Raw genomic sequence first — 20,078 nt, forward strand, 5'->3', positions numbered from 1 at the left:
TTGAAAGAACCTAAGATTCCCATAACACCCATTGCATGACACCTGTTTCTCCCTAATCAGTCTGTCACCTAACAAGGACAATAACAGAGAAAAAGAACTAGAGCTGGAAATGAACACACACACATGTTGGGTCAGCTAATGACTCCAAGCTAGACCTGCCTTACCTTTCCTGTTACATCAATTAACCCCTCTACCAAATATCTTTATCGCAATGTTGAAAGCGAAGAGGAAATAACTCAAGGAGAGTGACATTCAAGAACAGCAGTCAGGTAAACTTGTGGCCTCTCCTCTCAACGTAGAAAAGTCGGTTTATAGATAAAAAAAAACGAGCAAAATTCAACAAAGGGCAATGGAAACAGACTCAAAATAAATCTTGACATATATGAAGCATGTCACTTGAAGCTTCCACGCAACCGAAGAGATGAAAAATAGCAGCAGACAAAAACATCAGATTGTGTTGAGCATTTCACTGGTGCAATGGTTTAATGGAACGATCGTGAATTAGCTCCACCTGCTGCTCATTTGTTATCCTCCATCTTCTGCTTCTCCTCATTGAGCTTCTGGACTTTAATTGTCAGACTTTCCAGCTCAGAGGAGAGAGAGGATAAAGACATTTACATTTATTGATTTAGCTGCGGCTTTTATCCAAAGCGACTTACAATTGCTATATATGTCAGAGGTCGCACGCCTCTGGAGTAACTAGGGGTTAAGTGTCTTGCTCAGGAACAAAATTGTTACAGTGGGGAATTGAACCAGGGTCTCTCACACAAAAGACATGTGTCTTATCCACTGCCCCATCACCAAACTGAGACAGAAGATGACAGATTTATTAGTATTTTAGTTAAGATAGACAAAAAGACATGACATGAAGGTACTCCATGATCTTACTTGTGCAGCAGTTGAATTCAACTGTGTGTCCGTGTGTGTTGTCGACTATTGCTTGTTGTGTGTTTGAGAGCAGCCAACATCTCTGCATCCTTGATTTCCAGTTGATGATTTACCTCCTCCAGCTCTTCATTGGTCTTCGTCCACTTCTCTTAGCTGCTTGTTTGTTGTCCTCCAGCTAACAGACAGACAAATGGATGTTGGTTTCAACAGTGTTTATATGCAGGAACTGACAGTCTGACACAAAATCTCTTTTGTGCTCATTCTCCTAACTGACTGACCGAATAAATCTGCTTGTAAATCATAATAAGACATATTCACATTTTATCACCTTGGTAGTTATGACTTCTTCTTATTTTATAAAAAAAACTGCTAACAGACATAATTTTTACTACTGAAACATTTATTCCTGTAAAACCTGGTCGGTTGATCGATTTTCATCTGCTCTTTTAAGCAGCTCTACACTCACAAATCCCAAATAAGTGTGTTCAACTTTTTCTTGTTAGAGTTTCACAAGCTTGTTCAAACAACAAGTTCTACCTCTAATTGACATATAAAAAACATACATTACATCCCTGTGTAGGATAGTAGCCTAATTTTTCTGTGAACTACTTTTATCAAAAAATATACCTTATTTCATGCAAAGACCTTATAACATGAAATATTTCTTTTTTATGAAGAGGAGATACAGAACACTTCTGTGAGGTAGAAAAGCTGTTTCCATTGCTGAAGTGCAATGAGAGATGAAAAATAGCAGCAGACAAAAAAAAAGATTTGTGTTTAGTGTTTAATTGTGTCATCCTGTTGTGTCACATTCCTCTGCAGTGGTTTAATGGCACAATTTGTGAATAAGCTTCACCAACTCTTTATCTCAATGAGCCAACTCCTAATAATCACATAACAATAACAATAGTAGATGGAACTGACTAAAAACAGTTACTGAAATACAGCTTAGAGGTGTGATTTGTATATTTAGTGTGTCGTGAAGAGTTAAGTCTTTGCTCTTGTAATTTCCCTTAAAATACATGTTGGATTTTATGATCTTGACTGTTAGATCCATTTAACATGAACTTAAAAACTCAAACAAGTGATGTTGCATAATTGTCTTGATAATTTAATCTTGAAAGAAAGCTTAAGTTCCTTGTAGTCTTACCTGCTTGTGGGTTAGGGCTAGGGTTAACGTCTATGTTTGTGTGCGTGTGTGTGTGTGTATGTAACACAGAGAGGAAGATGTGCCAGCAGAATAAAAATTTACAGAAAGGAAAAAGAAGCAAAGAGAAGCTCATGAGATGCAGAAGAAAGATAAATATATGACCTGACAAAGGAACTGGAGAAACAGAAAAAGCAACCCACCTTCCAAATGCAGGAGGCAGAGAGACTGATGGAGGAGAATGTAATAAATTCAGTAGAGAAAGAGGTAACAGGGAAGGAGTTAGATATAACGTGTAACATAGTACAGGGATGCTTAAAACTCAGAGAAATAATAACACTGTCCATTGAGAGAGAAAACAAGAATATCAAGAACTGCAAATGAACACAGACAAACTAATGGAGAAGACACTGAAAGAGGTTAAGATAACTGAGAAACAAATGGAGGAGAGAGACAGAGACAAGAATCATAGGAAGCTTGAGTCAAAGAATGAAGGGAGGAAATAGAAACACCTAAATGAATAAAAAACTAACCAGTAACGGTGTACACAATCAGTTTACTTAATCTCAACAATCCCAGAATTTACTGTAATTAAAATAGTTTTATTTAGATCACTACTGTTATTGCTTTTCTGCAATTGACCCTTTGCTAAGCCCCGCCCCCTTAGTTACTGTTGCCGACAAACTGTCGGCGCTGCCCAGAGAAATATTGTTAGTTTTGCAGTTGCATTATAAATTTGAAGGTTGTATTCAGGCTGTCAACTGACTCAAACAGACGAGAAAAAATGAAAGATAGAAGCTAAAGCCTACCACTCACACAGTACAAGTGAACCACCGCATCCCTCGACGATTGAGACAAAAGACAATGATATTAAGGATCAACATTGTTCCTGTACAGCTGAGTAGGCCTCTATTGATTATTACAATTGTTAAAAAGCAGAACAGTAGGGCTTTATTACGTTACATCCAGTAGTAAGTTAGCTAACGTTAGCTCACTAACATCATTTGGAACAATCCACAGCCGACATTTGTCTGGATTTATTTTAGGTTTTGGAAAGAGAATAAATCGTAATTCTCCTTTCAACCTCTCTGGGTAGCAACTGTAACTATTACAAGTGCCGCAGGAACAGCGTTTGACCAGATCTTGAAAAAATACAGCCAAAAAAAGCCAGAAAACGACTCTTTTACAATGTTTTTAAATTTTGCATAATCTAAATAGATTATAAAGTTATAATGAGTTTTTGTCTTTCCGTGGTGAAAATTTACATCCGCAAGTCTTATTTCTCAGGGTTCAACTCGCAAATGGCTTTGCGATCACACCTTTAGTTTCTGTATTTATTGAGAATAAAGTGTTGATAAGAGTGTTTGGGGGCTTATGTGGAAAAATTTTGAAATAAAAGCCAGCGCATGCTAATTTTATTTTATTGCTAGCTGTTCAAAGGATGCTAAAACTCCATCTATATACAGGTGCTAAACTTTTTCTCAAGTTAAAATTTTGATCCATGCAGCAATCACACACATTGTCTTCTGGAAATGCACAAATCTAGTTTCAGTTCATGTTGGTGTAGTTTCTGTTAGATCTTCAACATTAACCTAAACAACTATAGATTCATAATGAGTAAATATATGACAAAATCAAATCAGCCATAATTTTCCCACATACATTTTATTTTTGATGGATAACATAATGAAGATGAAACAACACATCTCATCTCTCAGTGGCACAAAGGTAACAGTTTGGGCTCCACTGACAGTTCAAGGAGTCCATATGCAAGATTTTTTAATTGTTATTTATATATTTTATGTATTTGTTGGCCAGTTAAATTTGAGATGCAATCACGCAATGTTGAGTTATAAAATAAGATATTTTGTATTAATGATTCCTTAACTAGTGAAGAGAAGAAAAGAAGAAAGCAAAGTTATACCGTGGTGTCCACATTGACACCTCTTTTCTTTAGAGTCTTCCCGAGGGTGAAAAACAACAGGTTAAAGTTTTCCATAGTCCCAAAGGCAATAAATGAGCTGGAGTTGATCAGATACACTTTATGATTGTGATGCTAACATTTGAATTGGTTGAATACTTTCAAACAAACACATGTTGTACGTTGCAATGGGTGTAATTAATGTCCCATGTCTCCATGTTTCTTTGTTTTTAACCCTCTGCTGTAAATTGAATTTCCCCTTGAAGGACAATAAAGAATGAACAGCTCAGTGACCTGCTGCAAAACCCTCAACTAATTCCTCTCACTGACAGACTGCACTTCAATCATTAGAAATCCTTAGTGACGTCTGATTATTATTATTTGTAAGAGTGTAGATATACTTTAGAACAAATAACATGTTCATAATCCCAATTCCACACACACACTTCCCTTCACTATGTAGTGATGTGGTTTTAATTAAGTTGATAATTGACCATCACTGAAGGATGCACACACTCAGGATCAGGATGCAGGGAAAGTCAGGAATCATCATGAAGGTCGACAGCCTGTCAATCAGTCCAAGTTGCCATGGATACAACCTGAGAAAACAACCAGACCAATGTGTGATTGCTGTCATTTCTCCAAATCTGCATCCCAACTGAGACCACCAGGTCTGACTCTTGAACTCTCTTCATTCTGTTGTTTGTGGTTCGAAATCTGAGCAGAAAAAAACTCTCCCTGTCAGTCATTTTACTTTCAACATCAAATCAGATCATTAAATATCGCTCATGTCATGATTATGTCCTTTTTACTTATTTAGTCCTTTTTCATCTGATGTGAAAGCATGAGAGTCACTGAGTGAACCTTTTATACTACTAGAGTGTGCCGCCTACCTGCCTACTGCTGCCCTACTGCTGCCCTACTGCTGCCCTACTGCTGCCCTAATGCAGAAGGTTGATGAAGAGGAAGCTGTTGAACTCTGTTCGCTCCTCTGATGGTTGGTATTTGGGACGTAGACAGAGATGTAGCATCTAGTTCTGTATCATGACTGAAGCCACACTGAGGCTCTTTCTGCTTATTATTGTACTCATACAGCATTACAAAATATGCTCTCTGCCAATCATATCGCTGCTCTCATTGTACTGACACACCTGAGCCAATCACAGTGACACACTACATCTCAACAAATGAAGCCTCACCAGGAAATCACATTGTTGTCTGGATGGTGCAGAGCAGCACAACATAAACACAAGGCACCAAATTAATATGATAACTAATGTAAAAATTGTTTGTTTGCTTAATGCACATCAAGAATAAAAAATAAGCCGTTGAAAAAACTGCAACAACAGTAGGACAGGAGGTCATGATGCACCGGAATGAGCTCCAGTAAACCGATGTCTCCAGGTCTAACCAGCCAGTCTGATGTTTGTCAAAGTATTTGTGTTTATTCAGTAGCTGTCTGGTGTTGATTTCAGTTAGTGAAGGTAAACACAGTGATCAGCAGAGTGTGTCTTACCTATTTGGTCCAGGCCATGGTGATGAAGGCTGAAGAGTCGGCTTCATATTGCACCCTGGCAGATCTGCGTCTCCGAGCACCTCCGTTACAAATCTGCAGGTTAAAGGCAAAGAGAGATTATGTCCACACTCATCCATTCATTCTGGACTGATGCTGCTCATAGCGAGCTTTTCACCTTTTGTCTCAGCATCCTTCATTTACATTTACATTTAACTCACACTCTTTACCCAAAGAAACAGTTGCTATATGTATATCCAACGAAGGTTAAAGTCAAGGGCAACTGGCCTTGGTTGAAGATACTGGAAGATGTTTCGTCCCTCATCCAAAGGACTTCTTCAGTTCGGACTAACTGGTAGGGAAACTCAGCTATTTAACCTCAGTGGGGTCGTTTGCCAGGATTGTCGATACCGCACACCCAAACACAAGAAAAGCAATCTAGTGTATGCGTTCCAATGCAGTGAGGAATGCACAGACCTGTATATTGGGGAGACTAAACAACCACTACACAAACGCATGGCTCAACACAGAAGGGCTCCTCAGGTTAAGACTCTGCAGTCTACTTACATCAGGCTAGAGGCCAGGGAGCAGCGCTCCAGCTTCGGACTAATAAACATCCGTGATAGGATTACAACGTTGATTTATCTTCACTCAAGCTTCTCAGCAGCTAGATTCTGTTCAGTGTTGTTAGCGTCGTTTGGCCATACTTCATATTTATATAAAAACCGGGACAAAACTGGGCATTGCTGGGAGAAAAGAACACGAGGAGGTTGCACTACCTGGTGAGTTCAGAAAACATGTGTCTGTAACTTTAGTCTAGCTATTGTTGTACTTTACTGTGACCAAGTTAGCATAACATAGCCCTGATCGAACTCCATTCAGAAAAAAAACATTTTAGTTGCATCCAATGTACTCACGCGAGGAAAGCCGCGCGAGACGGAAATTCGCGTTTGGTCTGAAAGCACACTAATGAACCAGCGGTATCGACAATCCTGGAAAACGACCCCACTGAGGTTAAATAGCTTAGTTTGTCAACCAGACAGACAGAAATGAAGTCCTTTGTATGAGGGACGAAATGTCTTCTAGTATCTTCAACCAAGTCCAGTTGCCCTTGACTTTAACCTTCTTTGGGTCACATATGGATGTATGGTCAAGACCCCTTGGTGTCAGTTTGTAACACACTGGGAAGCCCTTTTGCATCATTGTTGAGTGCTCAAAGTAGGTGGAGTATATACAATCCCCATTTCTAGAAAAAAAAGTCCAAAATGCAATAAAAACAAATATCTGGTCTTTCAAAATAAGTGTTGATTGGGGAATGGGGGATATTCCAGGAGACCAGTGTTTATTTCCCGTGGGCAACGAAAAATCAACACTGATTCTTTTTAGGTATGTTGCATAAGTTAAGTAGTTTCTACGTAAATTACGCAGGTTATTTTAACCCAAACCATGTTGTTTTCTTAAACCTAACTAAATTGTTAACCACTAGTTTTATTTTGTAAGTGTAACCTGACGTTGCATATTTATTATTACTAACTTGACTGTGGAGCCCTACATGTGCAAAAATGATGCATGAGGGGAAGCCAGAGCATTAATGAGCGTTAATATGTGGTGAGTTGAGCTTGTGAGAATGTGTTGGTTTTACAGTGACGAGCAGCTGCTCACATGAGTGTGCGTGGTGTGTTTGGGAGGGAGGCGTACCGGAGCGCAGCTGTTGTTCTGTTTGACACACAAGTTGAGTTTGCAGTGCAGGTAGACGTCACCAGAGTTACTAGAGAACCGGAACATGTTGAAGGAGAAGGAGTTGGACGGTCCCAGTCCGTTTCCCTTCACCTGCACCGTCCGGTCACTGGGGTTCGCACAGCTGCTCACAAATACATCACATCAGAGCACACTTTATATTCTGGAATCAAGATTCCCATTAATTGATGAAAACCTGCTTCTGATTCACTGGGAACACAAGCGAGCAGCTAACACCACTGTGTGTGTCTCACCCCTTAATGATCAGGTTGTATCTTGGTCTCCCGCTGGGCGAAGCCTGATTGGTTGCCCAGCAGGAGTCGGTCACCACGGTAACCAAGCCACCATCCAGCCCGTCAGTCTTCAGCTCCACCCAGATCTTCTGGTTCAGCTGGACTTCGGTGCTCGACTCCACAGCTTGTGTGAGGCCGGCGTCGGTGTAGGTCTTCATGGTCACAGTGTAATTCCAAGGTCCAGATGTGATCTGCTGGATCACAGAGCTGCAGAGCACACACACACACACACACACACACACACACACACACACAGTTCAGCTACCTAATGCTCACAAACTTCCTAACAACAGGGTTCACAACACAAAGTAATTTGAATTTAAATCAACAGCCAACACTCACTGGTCCATGATTCTGAAGGCCACAGTCTTGACGTCTGGCTGAGTATAGAAGCAGGAGAAGTTGATGTAGACCTGGTCCTGGTGAGTGATGACGTCAGAGGAGCTGTTCTGGCTCTTGATGGTGTTCATGTAGAATATTTGGCTGTTGTTAATCTGCTGGGTCACAGGGATTCAGGTGCTATTACTGCATCAGTTCATCGCATTTCAGCCTTAATATAAGCTTCACAGATGATCAACATTACTAGAAACCAAGGCGGTGAGAGCTGAAGCCTAACCCACAAGAGGATCCCGGACTATAGAAGAGCAGGAGTAGCTCAGCAGAGTGCTGGAGGAGATGTGGCTGCTCATTGAGAGTAAAGAGGTGAAGGAGAGAACCCACCGTGACCACCGCCCCACAGGTGTTGCTGCTGTTGAAGCTGAAGGTCACCATGTGGGTCTGCTTGTCTACCTGACCCGTGCAGGTTTGGTCATTGAGGTGCAAGGCCGAATAGTTGAAGCCTTTTTCCTCCAGAAGACAACCGACCAGAGTAACTGAAGCAGAGTTCTGCATGCAGATCGTTGGATCACCTGAACGTCCAGCAGCACAGACGAGGGAAACCAACATGAAACACCGACCATGTTACAGAGAAGAGACTCTACAATCACTCACACCATGTGGGACACAAGCAGTCAGACCATTAAATCCTGGTTTGGTGACATTTCTTTCTTTTGTATTCAGAGCTGATCTGGAGGCAGAAATAAAGGTTGGAACCAAACTACCAGTTTTTATCTCAGCATCAGACTTTAGAAGACCTGAGGGTAAAAGTCTGGTCTGTACTGAGATCAAACACTCAGTCTAACTGAGTGCTGAACTTCTTACTGTAGTTATGAGCAGCTCTGACATCATTTCTGCCTCCTCAACAGCTCAGCTGTGTGAAACAGTTCTCCCTCTGAGAAAACCTTTGAGTCTCTGACGATCAGGACAATTTAGTCATGTGACTTCGTTGTGTGTAGCTGTCGTACCGAAAGTGCCTGCTGATATGTACGGAGTGGCAAAAATGGCCCGACAGAAGCAGCTGGGTTCACCTCCCGTGTTCTCGGCACAGAACTCGTGAGCATTGCACATCTTGCCCTGACAGAAAGCCTGAGGAGGTGCTGGGGACAGAGACAGAGAGACATGTTGAGAATAATAATTAAATCACACTAAAGACTAAAGTGCAGATGACTTACTGATGCTGTCACTAACACATAATGACTGCAAGAACACTGAAATAAATTCTCTACAACTACTACAGTAAAAACTGTGAAAGTTTAAATTAGAGACAAAACATTTGTTTTTCCCTTTTATTTTTATATAGCCTGCTTGCAAACATTTTTTCTTCTTTCTTTTTCCGAGTTTTAAAATATTAACGCAAAAGTAATTTGAATTAATCTAATTTGGATGTTTAATGATCACAAAGTCAGGCTGATAAAGCTTCACTGAATTGAGTTTATTAAAGTCTTACAGCAGCCGGCCTCTGACATCAAGTCCTCCAGTGTGTTGGAGCTGTACAGGCTGCAGGCTCTGGCGTAGGCCTCCAGGAACTGGCAGTGTAGACCGTCTGCCGGAGGATAATTGCACATAGTGTCGGTGCAGGCGGTTATGTAGGGCTCTGGGTTGGTGTAGTTGTGACAGGCGGTGAAGGGAGCCTCATTCAGGAGATTACAGCTGTTCCACAGATGTAAAGGGACAGAATGAAAGAAAGACGGATGAAGTCCAGCCAGTGTAGCAAAAAATAAAAATGTAAAAGTCACACAGATTTTTGTTCCCAGAAAAAAAAAGGTAGAATCTCCCATCATTGTATGAATGTGTGTGAATGGGGTGAACGTGATATGTGGTGTAAACTGCTTTGATGTGGTCAGAAGACTAGAAAGGTGCTTCACAATTACAGTTCATTTACCATGATGTAGCATGTCACTACAGAGATTAAGCGTAATACAAACAGATGTTTCATCTACTCACCGTTCAGTCGTCATGGTGCAGTTGATCAAACTGTCAGCAGAGTCACTGTAATGCACCTCACAGCTAGAGGATGACACACAATACGGTCATATAAAAACAAAGACTATTTTTGATTGTTATGACCTCAAGCAAAGATACATACAGGCTTTGTATGTTTGGTTCACTCCACAAGTCAAAAAGCCGGGCAACCTTTTTTCTTTTACAAGAGGCGTCCAAATATTTTAAAGTAGGCCTATTAAAAATTGTTATTGCTTGAAATGTTGTTTTCCATGTATGTATGGTCGCTCAGGGCTTCTGCAGTTTTGAAATAAAGAATAAAACTAAATATACAGAGTTAATCCACAAATAAACATTGATAGTTCAGATGAGAATATTTAGGGGACTGAATTTTGATGTCTTACCCACTGGCACTGTAAGCAGCAGGGAGCCTCACTGAGCTCAAAGGAACACTGGAGTTGGCACACAAACCCTGCAGAGACGGATCTTTTCCACCTGGTCCTCGACACGTTCAGGACAGAAAACGAGTCAGATCAGTATCAAAATGAGTCGTAAGCTGCCGCCTTCAAACTGGATGAACGCGGCAGCTCATTAAAGAACTGCAAAGTTTACATCTGAAGTCTACATTCTGAAGCTCCAAAGGAGCACTGGTGTGACATTTATTCATTTTATTCTGTGTGGTGAGTGGGAGGATTTTAGTTTGTGTACCTTTTAAGTGGATTTGTGCCGTGTTGCCATCAAAGAAGACAAGCAGCACCTTGTTAGAGAGCACCACCTTTGCAGTGACTCCAGTTTGATCCTTAGAGAGCTCCACACCGTGAACCAGCTGAGCTGTGCTGTTAAGGGTCAACGTATTCTTGTCCAGCTACATCACAGCAAAGAGACAAACTGGAGGAAACACTGATTCAATCATCACAAACACGCAGGCTGTTTTCACAGCAACAACCACTGACTGCTTCTAACATCACTGAGAAGGAAGATGAGAGGATGGGAGGACACTGACACATGACTGTGGCTGCAGGCAGCTTACCCAAACTCTCCCGTCTTGGTCCACTTGAATTTGAACACCCGGCCCGTCTAGTTGCAGTGTCACACTGTCCACAAAGCTCACATCTTTACGTCGACGTTCCCGAAAGTTCCCAAGCACATGGAAGCCTGGGACAGACGGACCCGACAGTAGAGAGTACGCACACCGATCCGGGACAGAGTTCACTTGGCTGAGAAAGTCTATGACAGTAGGGCCGGTCACAGTGCAGATGTAGTCAAACACGCAGCTGATGGAGGCGAAGGGAGACAAATTCCCGAAGTCAAGTTTATTTGTATAGCTCATTTCACCAACAAGGTAATAGCAAAGGAAAACTCCTGCACACTGTCTAACTTGCAAAAAATATATTGACACAACGTTTCGGTACTAGACCTTCATCAGGCAATTGGTGAGAAGCCACCTTTTATAGCACAACTACATTAATCACCTACCTCATCAACTGTCTATTAGTCAGTTCTTGCGACTTAGAAGGATCTGCCATTCCACTGAGAACTATATTGAAAAGGCAGTAGACATGAAAAAGATATTTGCTCAGCGGGGGTACCCTTTGCATTGGCTTGATCAAGCATATGAATTGGCTCTTAAGAAAACATGTTCTAGTTTACTCAAAAAGAGGGCGAAACTTTTTTTTAAACACTGGCATATCTTAGTCGGACCCTGGACTTTAATTTACTTTTCGAGATCCACCTCTTTTTTTACTAATGGGGGAAAAATATAAGGAATTCTTTGGTCTGCGTCAATTCTGAGTACAAAACTAAGCCTACTCAGGACATACAGATATGCTTACACTGTCTTCCAAAGGGTAATTATAGATGTGGTGGTTGCGCACAATGCAATAATACTACCAAAATGCACCAATTTACCCACCCCCACACAGGCAAAACTTTTCCACTGGCTGTGTGACTTTCTACAGAGCAATAGTTTATTTGAGGATTTTCAGTCAGGATTTAGAGCTCATCATAGCACAGAGACAGCACTGGTGAAAATTACTAATGACCTCCTTATTGCATCAGACAAAGGACTTGTCACTGTACTGGTTTTACTAGATCTTAGTGCTGCATTTGATACCATTGACCATCAGATCCTATTGCATAGACAGGAACATTTCAATGGCATTAAGGGAACCGCTCTAAGCTGGTTTATGTCCTATTTATCAGATCGATTTCAGTTTGTAGATGTTAACGGTGAGTCCTCCATGCACGCCAAAGTTAGGCATGGAGTTCCACAAGGATCTGTCCTCGGACCAATCCTGTTCACTTTATATATGCTTCCTTTAGACAATATTATCAGGAAATATTCCATAAACTTTCATTGTTATGTAGATGATACTCAGTTATATCTATCGATCAAGCCAGATGAAACTAATCAGTTAGCTAAATTTAATTTAATAGTAATTTTCTCATGTTAAACTCAGATAAAACTAAAGTTATTGTTCTGGGGCCCAAGCACCACCATGACACATTATCTAAAGATATAGTTTCCCTGGTCGGCACCACTGTGAGGAATCTTGGAGTTATCTTTGATCAGGACATGTCGTTTAAGTCTCACATTAAGCAAATTTCAAGGACCGCCTTTCTTCACCTACGTAATATTGCGAAAATCAGGAATATCCTGTCTAAATATAATTCAGAAAAACTAGTCCATGCATTTGTTACTTCTAGGCTGGATTACTGCAATTCCTTATTATCAGGCTGCTCGAAAAAGTCCATTAAGACTCTTCAGCTGATCCAGAATGCTGCAGCACGTGTTCTGACAGGAACCAGGAAAAGAGATCATATTTCTCCTGTCTTAGCTTCTTTGCATTGGCTTCCAGTAAAATCCAGAATAGAATTTAAAATCATTCTTCTCACCTACAAAGCTCTTAATGGTCAGGCACCATCTTATCTTAAAGAGCTCATAGTACCTTACTACCCCACCAGAGCACTGCGCTCCCAGAATGCAGGGTTACTTGTGGTTCCTAGAGTCTCCAAAAGTAGACTTGGAGCCAGAGCATTCCTATCAAGCTCCTCTCCTGTGGAACCAGGTTCCAGTTTGGGTTCAGGAGGCAGACACCATCTCCACATTTAAGAGTAGGCTTAAGACTTTCCTCTTTGAGGAAAGCTTATATTTAGGGCTGGCTCAGGTGAGTCCTTGATTCTTAGTTATGCTGCTATAGGCCTAGACTGCCGGGGGATTTCCTATGATGCACTGAGCTCCTCTCTCCTCTACTTTCTCTCCCTCTGTATTCAACCTCATCCCATTAATGCATGTTACTAACTCAACTTCTCCCCTTTCCGGTAGTCTTGTGCTTTCTCGTCCCTCTCCTCTCTCCTCATCACTTCCTGCAGGTGTTTCTGGCTCTGGAGCTGTGGAGTCTGGATCTTTGGTTGCGAGTCACCTGCTGCCCCCGTGTTCCTGCTCGACACCCTCTGCTACAATTATTGTTACTAGTCCTATTGTTATTATTGGTATTATAATCATTAACATTACAATTATTATCATAAACATTACTGTATTTATATGTACCATTTTTCATTTAGTCTACAGCAACATCACCTTTACTGTCTGTACCTCTGTGTGTATGTTTTGTAGACTGCCTCCCTCCCCTCTCTCTCCTTCCATCCCTCTCTTTTTCTCTCTGTTCCTTTCTTGCTTTCTCTCTCTCTCTCTCTCTCCCTCTCTCTCCTTCACCCCCAACCCTTCGAGGCAGATGGCCGCCCACCCTGAGCCATGGTTCTGCTCGATATTTCTGCCTCTTAAAAGGAAGTTTTTCCTTGCCTCTGTCGCCTAGTGCTTGCTCTTGGTGGGAATTGTAGGGCTTCTGTCAATCTCATCACAGAGTATTTTGCAATAAAATTGAATAGAATTGAAAATTGAACTGCCACAAGTTTTTGTTCTACAATTTTATAAATTCCATTGGTAGTTTACATAATGTAATTGTTGTTTTTTGGTTCTATTGTGTTTTTTGGGGTCATATGTCGTATGCATTTATCTAGTGTTATGTTTATTTGCCATTTCCTCTAAGTTATTTGTGTATTGATATATAAGGCACCAGTAAGATTTGCCAGTATGTGGATGTATGAGTGCATTTATGATCTTATTTTGATGTACATTCAGTAGGCTACCTATACAGATATCTAGATTCTTTCATGGAATGAATGTTTTGTAATGGCTACCTTATTTGATGAGGAAGAAGGTGACTGGTGTAGACCAAATAAGTCATCTCCTATAAAAGATGGCTTCTCACTATGTAACACCATTTGTCTGATGAAGGTCTAGTAATGAAACATTGTGTCAATATATTCTTTGCAAGTTAGACAGTGTGCGGGAGTTTTCCTTTGCTACATTTGACTTTTTTGTCCCCCTCCGATGTACTTGTCTCTCGTTTTAGAGGTGCGAAGGTAATTACTGTTCTGAACCAAAAGGTAATACAAAGTGCTTTATTATATGAAAAGATATTTATAAATGGTAGAGTTAAATAAAAAATAAATAACAAGATAAAACATGAGTGTAAAAGTTACAGTGCTGTGTAAGATCAAAAGCATCACTTAATTAAAGTGAATTAAAGGCAGCAGCAAAAAGAAAAGTCTTCAGCCTTGATTTTAAGGAACTGAAAGCCTTTTCCAGATATATGGTTTACGAAAACTGAACGCTGCTTCTCCATGTTCAGTTTTGACTGTGGGGGACAGAAAGCAGACCTGTCCTCTGTCCCAGACCCTGAGAGGTCGTCTGGGACAGAGGCCCTAAACCACTCAGTGGTTTCTTAAACGGTCGAATTGACTGAAGATAAATGCATGGGCAAGCTTCTCCAGATCCTGCTGAAACATAAGTCCTTTTAATCTTGATACATTCTTCAGGCGATAGTCGGATGACTTAATGTAGGCGTTGAAATTTTAACATTACAGATTGGAGCTGGGCACTAACTTTTAATCATTCTCCCTAGGCCACAAAAAAACTTTTCGTTCAGTTTTTATCTTTGTTTAACGGAAGAAAATTCCAGCACATCTAATCTTGGATTTGTTCAGCTCTTCTATCGGATTATAGTTCCCCGGTGATACGGTCGTGTAAACCTGTGCGTCATCTGCATAATTACAGTAACATATATTGTGCCAGTGGAAGCATGTAGATATTATGATGATATTAAACAGATGAGGCCCCAGAATAGAGCAGCTGCATAGTCATCATGAGCTACTGCTGAGCTTTGGGGCCACAAGGGGGCGGTCAAAGTCTCTTATCATATTTATTTCATAATTTGTGTATTTTCCATGGATCACATGTCAACCAACAGCAGCCATGCGAAGGCCTCAGCACTAATATCAACATTTGATTATTATTATCATCATGATCATCACCATTTTTATCATTATTACAGGGAAATGTCTTGAAAGTCATCTAGTTACTGTAATGCATTAACTCGGTTAACAGACAACAGTTTCTGTCCCATATGAAAACTATGCTGAACCCTCAATTAATTTCAAAGTGGCTTTGCTGGAGACCATAAAATGCTCTGATTTCAAGTCTGTCTGTGTTCAGCTCTGAATCACTGAATCTCTGAGGTTTATTTTCACCTCTACGTTCCTTTTCTTAATTTTATGTAACAGATATCAGCCTCACTATTTACTGACCTCTTTGCTCCATGTGAGCAGTGTTGAGTTACTGCTGACGCAAACCCAACATCTGCTGCTGCTGCTTCACATTACTGTGAAAGCTCTCTAATGGCGAACACTTCCATGAATAAAAAAGTCCTCATCAAGTCCCTGTATAATCACAACCCTAAATATAAAGGAAACATATTTACGTGTTGTAGTCTTGACATCGTTCCACAGGTGGACAGCCAGTGACTCTGAGGACAGCAGTATCATCACAGATTAGACAGGTATCTGGATCAGACCTCACCATTTTACCATATTCATACAAAACACCTGTGAAGTGACGGAAGGTTTACTGTTAGTTTAATTTCATAGTTCACTCATTAGTTTACAAACTGTAAGCACAAAAAAAATACACACAAAAATTACTGCATTATAAAATATTAGTTTTCCATATAGCTTTAAGGGCCCCAAAGTAGATTTATGGAGCCAGAGAATTTGCTTACCTGAGTGTCTGCATCCGCTGATGTCTAAGTATGCTAAGAACGGTGATGTGAGAATATTCAGTGTATCAACTGTGGTACCATCGACCAGAAAACCAAACACCTAGATGGCAAGTATAAACCAATGTTCCTATCACAGAGCAGAGAAAACTTAATTTATACAAAAATACTTTGTGTTGCCTTTTCCTCTTGTCAACATAAACATTGTGTTTGTTTTTTAGAGCAATATATGCCTTTATTTAGATTAGATTTAGATCTACGTTATACTCACAGATGGACTCGGGGTTTTTATTTGTATAGCTGCTTGTGTCCCAAAGTTACCAAGAACCAAAGCAGTCTATAAAGGACCAACAAAGGAGATATAGACACCATTAGGACATTTTCCCCAAAAGCTTTTAAAAAAGTTTTTAATTTCACATAATCTACATAGAACAAAACAACACTCACCGTTTTCCTAAGAGCAAACATCTGGATTTCTATTGTGCATTCTAGTTTGCCCTTTATAGTTGGCACATTTTGATGGAACGTTTGTTCATACAAAGTCCTTGCTGGATATATCACTAGATCACGTGTTCCTGCCACGGGAAAGCCTTCAATACAGTCCTGTCTGGGTTTGTTGTTGAAAAAGTTGTTGAAACAGACATTGGAGGAGTTAACCTGTTGAAATAAGAGAGAACAATTAACATAACATTGATACTGAAGAAATATAGAACTGCTGCGTTTCCTCTAGATTCATATGTGAAGGATGTCCAAGGTCTATAGGGTGAACCTGGACGCAGCATATATTATGGCTCTCAACTCCTCCCACTCCCAAGTAAGGTCAGAAAACAAAAAGATTTTACAAATAGCAGTTTTTTATTTACTCTGAGTTGAGCAGTGCCCAAAATAACAAACAAAAAGACTCTAGGCAAACCTACGACTATTTAAACAAAAAAAAAAAAGTAAAGAAAAAAAAGGTCTATTCAAATTTATACTGCAACAAAGGCTATCTATTTACACTAAATAATGGCTAGGGCCAACAAAAGTAGGTTGTCACAACCAATATTCATAATCACTAAGTTGCTGTTTCTCTACTCACAAAGCTTGATAAGCACATTGCGCTCTTCACCAGAGGTGGAACCAAGTCATCGTTTAACAGAGGACCTGTAAAGCCTAGTTCACACTACACGATTTTTAGCCCGATTCGCCGCTCGGCGAGCCAGCTTGACGACCATCAGGCTGTGATTGGGAGTAAATCAGCGGTCGATATGTGTGAACTCCTCAACGATGTGTCACAACCGCTCCCCGACACATTTCTGACACATTGCAGAAGTCTGCCAGATATCTATAATGCCAAATATCTGGAGGAGTCGGCCGACTTGACATCCACATCCAGCCAATGAAAGCAGGCAGCTGGCAGAGCAGGTAGCTACTTTTTCACTGCAAAACACTTTTTACTCATCTCCAGCTCTCTCTGTAGCTCAGACGATCCCTGCTACCTGCGTGTGCTAATCCATCCTTTCACCTAGATTCTTTGTCTTTACAATTGTTTTCTTTTTAACAAACAACAGCTGTTTTGTCTTTCCCATTTCACATTTCACCTGTGTTTTCTTGACAAAACGTGGTATGGAGAACAGCGTCGGGTGACACAGCCGCTGTCAGCTCATGTAGTGTGTGACCCCATGTCACCGATCAGTCATGTAGTGTGAACGCCACAACGACTTCAAGACTCCCGTCACAAGATGGCATGTTGTGTAGTGACGCTGAAAGTCGTGTAGTCTGCACAAGCCTTAAGTCTCAAGTCTTAGCCAAGTTGAGTCCCAAGTCCAGACCGACCGGCAAGTCCGAGTCAAGTCTCACGTCAAGACCAAGTCCTAAACTTTCGGTCCTAAACAAGTCATATTGTCTTATATTATCTTCACGTTTTCAAGTTAAAAATAAAAAGATGTATTGAATGAAGCATTAGCCTGTATAGAAAGAAGGCAGAGGTGCAGTTTCACACAACAAATGTTCTATAATTTCATTATTATTATTTATATTATTATAATTAAATTAAATATTCATGTAGGGCTGCTAATTATTTTGGTCCATTTTGAGATCACAATTATTTAACAGGATTACTCTTTGACTTAGGAAACATTACTCATTTAAAAAGTAATAGGCCTACTTTCTTTTTACTACTATGAAATATTACTATAAATAAACTTAACTACTATGTGCATTACTCCAGAATTCCAAATAGCCCATGAAATAAGATATAATATCCTACATTATTAACTTTAAGCAGCGTTTAGAGGACAACAGCAGCACTGCGTTTCCCCTAAGGTGACAGCTTTGGGTGACGATGGGCCACGGAGAGGGCTCCGTGTGTGTGTGTATGTAGGTGTGTGTGTGTGTAGTGGAGCAGAGCAGGTGACAGTGAACTTCTCGAGTTGACAAAGTTACGTTACAGAATGCTGAAATACAACCTTGGTGTTTTGTCGGGAGGTGACTTAAACCAACGGTGAGAAAACTATAAATCTCTATGACATTAAAAAATGCTGACACAGTGGATATTTTACAAGCACCGATCAGTTAAAGGAACACTGAACACACCTGGTTTAGAATAAATAATATCCATTCTTCCATTAGCTATGGCCGCTTATCCTTTAGCCTATAGTGTAAAATGTCATAGGTTAAAGCTGTTAATGTTGAATAGTCAGTCAGTCAGTCAGCTTTGTCAGGAGTTGACCCAAAATGCTTTCCAAGAACAAGTAGCCTATAAACGAACAAAAGAACAAATATACCACTGTGTGTTCAAATACACAATAAAACACTAGTACACTAAACACATCAAAAAAGGAATATGGAGTACTCGGTAAAGATAAAATTCAAAGGAGCTAAAAGGAAATAAATAAGATCAACATCGTCATCGTAGGAAGTTATAGCAGTTATAATCCCCTGTCATGTTGGCTCCAGCTGAATTAAACATCACAGCCTGCTGAGAGGGAGTTTGGGCTTTTAGGGAGGGACGAGAGGCTCTGCTGTGAAGGAAAGGGGTGCGCTGGATTTATAAAACAAAACAAGTGTCATTGTGAAACGGGAACCCGTTGTTATTATCGTTTTATCTTAACTTGTTTTTAGAATTGGTGGAAGCAGTGTGCAGCTGCAGAGAGCCCTCAGCTGTTGTGGATGGTCTGGCATGGATTATGCGTAAAATTCATGCAGCCAGAGGGAATGATCATGAACTGTTCACCTGTGGGTTTAAAAATGCTGCTGTCATGCAGTTGACCAATCGTGATCCAATCTGGGGTGCCCAGCTGAGGGCTATTTTACAAAACCAAGATACCAGATTAAGCCGGGATTTTCCAGATACCCTGGCTGAATTAAGCCATGGCTTGGGTTTCATGAAAGCCATGGAGATTTTTTTTTCCTGTGTAGCTAGTCTGCTCAAGACCAGGCTAAGCAGGTGAATTTTCTGGCCCTCCTAGAGTGGCCTCGGAGATGGACTGGGACAATGATGAAATATTTCCTCCTGTCAGAGACCAAGATGTCATTATTGAAGAGGATTTATTGCTTTTTTATGTATGAATCATTTAATAATAATGGATCATATGTTACTTTTTGATGTGTATGTATTTTATTCATCATTGGTGGCACCAAGATTTGTGCTTTTTAGGTTTCAAAAATTGTATAATCCTCCCAAATTATACAGTTTACTGGACCATTAAGTATATAGTGTACTGTACATTCATGAAACAACAGAGAGGGAACACCACAATGTTTTTTGAACAAGATGAAAACAAAGGAAGACATTCTCAAGGCTTCATCCTACTCACATAGAGTTGTTTGTACTTCTGTCCATAAAACGTGATGGGCATGAGCTGATGTCAACCACTGTAGGACCAGAAAATCCCAGAGCACCTGAAGTCGATGGAGACACATGAGAGGTCAGAACTAGCGTACAACAGGGAAGGGTGCACATTCAAAAGTTGACTTCATGAAGGAATAAAACAGGTTTTGTTTACCAACCAATCAAGATTTTTAATTTAACATCGTCACTGCTTCTTCTTAGAAACAAAGATATATCAGGAAAATAATACTTTGTTTTGTTAGTTCTTCTGTTCCTCAACACGTCTTATTAGCAGTGTTTCAAAATGGCTGCCGTGTGTGCGGTTACCTGCAA

General features: G+C 40.4%; 1 protein-coding gene across 1 annotated transcript; it reads right to left on the minus strand.

The window, feature by feature from the left end:
* Window positions 1-924: 924 nt before the first annotated feature.
* LOC119913301 lies at window positions 925-19,763 on the minus strand. The gene is made up of 17 exons (XM_038732701.1): window positions 19,732-19,763; window positions 16,382-16,591; window positions 16,206-16,271; window positions 15,938-16,037; window positions 15,641-15,764; window positions 10,849-11,092; window positions 10,527-10,683; window positions 10,223-10,313; window positions 9,822-9,884; window positions 9,325-9,527; window positions 8,843-8,974; window positions 8,220-8,407; window positions 7,842-7,993; window positions 7,461-7,706; window positions 7,168-7,330; window positions 5,473-5,565; window positions 925-1,063 (listed from the first exon to the last, which is right to left on the minus strand). Exons 2-16 carry the CDS (start codon window positions 16,400-16,402, stop codon window positions 5,473-5,475), a joined length of 2,043 nt encoding a protein of 680 aa, XP_038588629.1. The 5' UTR covers window positions 16,403-16,591; window positions 19,732-19,763; the 3' UTR covers window positions 925-1,063.
* Between the last annotated feature and the right edge of the window lie 315 nt (window positions 19,764-20,078).

Source organism: Micropterus salmoides, unplaced genomic scaffold (assembly GCF_014851395.1).
Source record: "Micropterus salmoides isolate LMB-PRFRI ecotype aquatic unplaced genomic scaffold, ASM1485139v1 Ms_hic_scaffold_2, whole genome shotgun sequence".
NCBI lineage: Eukaryota > Metazoa > Chordata > Actinopteri > Centrarchiformes > Centrarchidae > Micropterus > Micropterus salmoides.